This window comes from Cinclus cinclus, chromosome 5, assembly GCF_963662255.1.
Source record: "Cinclus cinclus chromosome 5, bCinCin1.1, whole genome shotgun sequence".
In the NCBI taxonomy this organism is placed as follows: domain Eukaryota; kingdom Metazoa; phylum Chordata; class Aves; order Passeriformes; family Cinclidae; genus Cinclus; species Cinclus cinclus.
This window is the reverse complement of record NC_085050.1, coordinates 48,241,110-48,245,418: the sequence shown is the minus strand read 5'-3', so window position 1 is coordinate 48,245,418 and position 4,309 is coordinate 48,241,110. Positions and strand designations below refer to the sequence as shown.

At 49.8% G+C, this 4,309-nt stretch overlaps 1 protein-coding gene across 1 annotated transcript; it reads right to left on the bottom strand.

Annotated features, from left to right (window-relative positions):
* Positions 1 to 1,744: 1,744 nt before the first annotated feature.
* POMK (protein O-mannose kinase) lies at positions 1,745 to 3,325 on the bottom strand. Its single transcript, XM_062493756.1, has 2 exons — positions 3,038 to 3,325; positions 1,745 to 2,518 (listed from the first exon to the last, which is right to left on the bottom strand). Exons 1-2 carry the CDS (start codon positions 3,323 to 3,325, stop codon positions 1,745 to 1,747), a joined length of 1,062 nt encoding a protein of 353 aa, XP_062349740.1.
* Between the last annotated feature and the right edge of the window lie 984 nt (positions 3,326 to 4,309).

Genomic DNA, 4,309 nt, shown 5'->3' with positions numbered 1-4,309 from the left:
GATTAATGGGCTGGGTGATGCATTTACTACATGCTTCATTTAAGTGTGTCGAGTGAAAGTCCAAAACAAACCCAAAGCATCCACAATCACTGCTCTCTTTTGGAAATCTTGATTTCTGAGGTTTGTCTCCTGACAACCTGACCAGGAAAACTGCAAGGAAGGAATGGATAAGTGAAAAATGGAAAAAGTCTAATTTAAGAAAACAGACTGGACAGAGGGAAAGGCGTAATCAGCAGCTTTTAAAGGGTTCCTGGTGGCATTGTATGATATCAGGACTGAATTTACTAATTTGCAGACAATGTTTCCCATTTATAATAAAATTCTGATACCAGGATTTGAACATTATACATATGAAATGACTGCATTATCTCAGTGCAGTCAGAATGTGGCTGGTTTATGTGAAGAAGAATAGCAGCACAGAAAAGAATAGAACCAAACTCTTCAAAAAGGAGCAAAAAGGACAGTGTATGTCTCTGCTTACAAACCACTTCTCAGGTCAAAACATGGAAGTTATCTCGTAGGCCTTTCAAAGATTTAGTCCCAGCACAGAAAGTCCTCAGGTGGGCAATGGTGGAGTCCATGTTTTTCATTCATATTATTCCCAGTCCCACCAAACAGAGCCTATTGCTGGATTAAGGCATCATTGTTCTTCCTCTTCAGATGTCGGTACCAGGCTGTTACATTCATGTAACATGTACATCCTCAAGCTTTTTCCTAACACACCAAACAAGGCTAGTTTTTAGCAGCCTTTCTCTATGCTTAGTGGACTTTGAATTCAGACCAAATAGTGTCGTATGCTCTGAATACAGGAATTTTCTTTTCCAAAGCTTGTGTTTAATGCTCATTGCTGTGGAAGTCACATTCTCTTTCAGTTCCTCGTTATCCTCCTTTCGCTCAAATCATGATGACACTAAGCAAGGATAAGTGAATGGAAAAAGAAAGACACACTTCAGCTCTCTTCCAAAGTGTATGGCCTTTCTGTGGATTACAGAGGAGCAGGAGACTTGCATTCAATATCTTCATCTCTAAAGAGCCCATCTGAAAACACCACCGGACAAAGGCTTGAAAACCAAGAACCTCTGTCTGCCAGCAGACTCTTCAGAACCTGCATCATCTTGCTTCCAAAAGTGGCCACACACTTGCTACAGGGCCCATAGAGCAATCACCATTATGGCTCCAAAAACAACTTATGCCCCAGCCAGCAGGGAGAGACTGCCACTGTGGCTCTGGCACTAGGGCTCACCAATATCTCAAGTGAAGTGGGGCACTCCTCAAGTGACCACTGCTTTTACTACATGGGAAAGTAGATGAGGGTTTTGTGGATACAACACAGGCCAAAGCCACAGCAATCAGCACAAAGCTTGTGGGGGGCATTCCATGATCTCTGCTCTCCAGTCCTCTGCTAAGAAGTTAAGTCTAATATTTTTTGTGTAAAATGCTCTTGTGTAAAATATTTTTGTGTAAATATTGCAAAAGACAATTTATCATTTATTAGGGAACAAACTTCCCCTGCACCCAAACAGCTTCAAAGCTTTCCCTCCTCCTTTTCCAACAGTAGATTAAACATGCCAATGGAAAGCTTGACAGCTCTTGGATTGGGGGGATTTTTTTTTTAATCAAGAGGTACAAGTTCAGTTGTTCTTTTCTTCTGTTTTGGGGACAGAGGTTTTGTGCATCAGGCAAGCTACTCAAATAGGAAGGACACCAACTTAAAACATCAGTATGTTGTTTGCCTTGTGATTCACTATAACATTTCTCTAGTACCAGGCATAGCTGCCTCCTGAATAAGCAGAGTTAAAACTTTCCTGTAGGTGTCTAAGACCTCTTGGGCAGAGGGTCGTTCTGCCGGGTCCTTCTTCTTACACGCTGCGTGGATATCAAACAGATGCAGTCGTACAATGTCACTTCCTTCAACATGGCCCAAGAAAAAATTGGAGACATCTGGGATTTTCCAGATGTCTGTTTTCTCATCATAGGGAGGCATGAGGTCATCCTCAAATGGCACATCTTCTCCATAGGGCCAACGCTGCTCAGGAGCTACAAACTCACCCCGGAGCTCCCTGTGACCACACTTCACCAGCCTGCCAGCACTCCTGTTCACAAGAGGCAAAGCGTCCAAATCATTCACCAGAACATGAAAGTCACTTGTTAGGAGATACTGGGAGAGAACCTTTTCCAAGTCATTCGAGTCGCACATCACTAAGGTGCCCAGGGGGCTGCTGTGCAGGTACCGAATGACACTCACGTAGTCTATGGCAAGCATCAGCCTGCGATGCCAGGTGTTCATACCCTTGTATTTAGGAATGTGGAGAGTTTCATTCAGGCCTCTCAGTGAACCAAGAGGATGGTACTCAGTGAGGATTGTGAAATGCTGCTCACAGTAGCCAAGCAGCCGGACAACATGCTTGCTCTGAAGGGCTTTCAGCATCTTCAATCCATGGAGAAAGTCTTCCTTCAGCTCTGAGTTGGTGAGCTGTGAAAGGACCACTTTCTTTTCCTTCCACTCAGAAAGGAAGACCTGAGAACACACAAGAAACACATAACACATGTGGAGAGCCTTCTTCTGTGTACTGCTACCAGTTGCTGCTGACCTCTTCCTGTGACTGGTTAGTCACAATGGCAAATTATGGTCACCAGGCACAGTCAGTTTTAGGTAGAGCCATGTACCTGTCACAGCAAGCCCCTTCTGATACCATAGTTACATCACAATTTCCTAAGTTTTCTTTGGAATGGACAATGCATATGAATTAAATTATTTTATATCACCCACCCCCCAAATAGCCAGTTTTACTCTGCCATGATTGCACCAATCTGTGATTTTGCTTGTGTAGCTGGATGTCGTTTGGTGTCAGAGAGGTGGCCCAGGTCATGCTCTCATAGGTGTTGTGTTCACCTTATCAGTAGCCATATGCCTACTGCATGCCTACAGTAATTAGCTGCTGAGAGGCTAAACATAACAGCAGTGCTGGCATTAATTACCCAGCAAACTGTGAAAGCTCTTTATCCAGAGGAGAGAAGGAAGGAAATCCAAACTCACCTTTTTCACAGCACCTTCGCCAACACACTTGAGTTTCCTGACTTCCCTATTTATGGCTTCGCAGGAAAGCCACGGGGAACAATTCTTCACCGCTCCGAATTTGAAATGCCCAAAAGGGCAGAGGCCGTGGTCCGTTTCGACGCGTTCCAGAGAGATGTAAAACTTATTGAGGTACAGGTAGAGAAGGGCATTAAGGAGCAGGACAGCTGCAAGCAGTAACGCCAGTGAGATGGATGGCACCTCTCTGGGAAGAAACTCCCTCCTAACGAAATGCGGTTTCTTTTCCATGGCCGTGCCTTCCACATCCTCCGTGAAAGACGGAGGCTAAGCAGGACTTTCTTTCCAGTCCGGGGATGAATGTCTGTACGGATTTTTCAGTGCCAGCCGTCCCGCAGGCACCGCGGTCCGGAGCCTGCAGACTACGACGAGAGGCCACGCTGGCGGCGGGACGTGTTAAAGGCGGCTGCAAGCTCGACGCTCGCCGCGCCGCATATTCTCCCGTGTTTCCGCGCAGGCGGGCCCGAGCTGCGGACAGCGGGGGCAGGGACGCCTGGCCCCTGAAAACACAGGGAAGCGCGGCCGCGCGGGGCGGCGGCCCCACCCCGGGGCGGAGCACGGCGCTATGGCGGCGGCGGCGGGACTGGCGGCCGCGGTGGCGCTGGTGGCCGCGGTGGCGGCGGCGGTGGGCGCGCTGCTGATGGCGCCCGGCCTCTCGCAGCCCGACGGACGGGGCACACCCGGGCCCCGCGGCGGGGCGGCGGCGGAGCGGCGGCGGTCGGGGCGGATGGACCAAGCGCTCCTGCTCATCCGCAACGAGCTGCCCGCCCCGGGCCTGAACCTCGCCGCCCGCTCCGGCTCCTGCCACCAGGTGAGAGGGGCTGTGCCGGGCGGGGGTCACTCCCCGGCCTCCGCTTCTGACAGCCTGGCCCGCGGCGGGGCTGCTCGGCTTCTCCGGCTCTCCCTGTGGCTTCGTCAGGTCCCTTCGCTTCGATTTTACCTTCGAGCAGCACGCAGGGAACTCCCGCAGCTGGAGATGCTCCAACCCCGTGGCATCTTTCCTTGTCTTTGCCACCATGCGAGGCAGAACCCCCCTTTCACTCTCCTTTGGCACTAATGAGCTCCCTTCACCCTCTTCTTTCACAGTGCTTGTATCAGTTCCTGGCGTTTGTCCCACCAAGCAACGAGAGCCTGAGAAAACCAGGCACGGCGTCGGTAATGGTTGATACCCAGCATCCACTCACCCTGCTGCTCAACAGTTCTGTGGGTGACAGA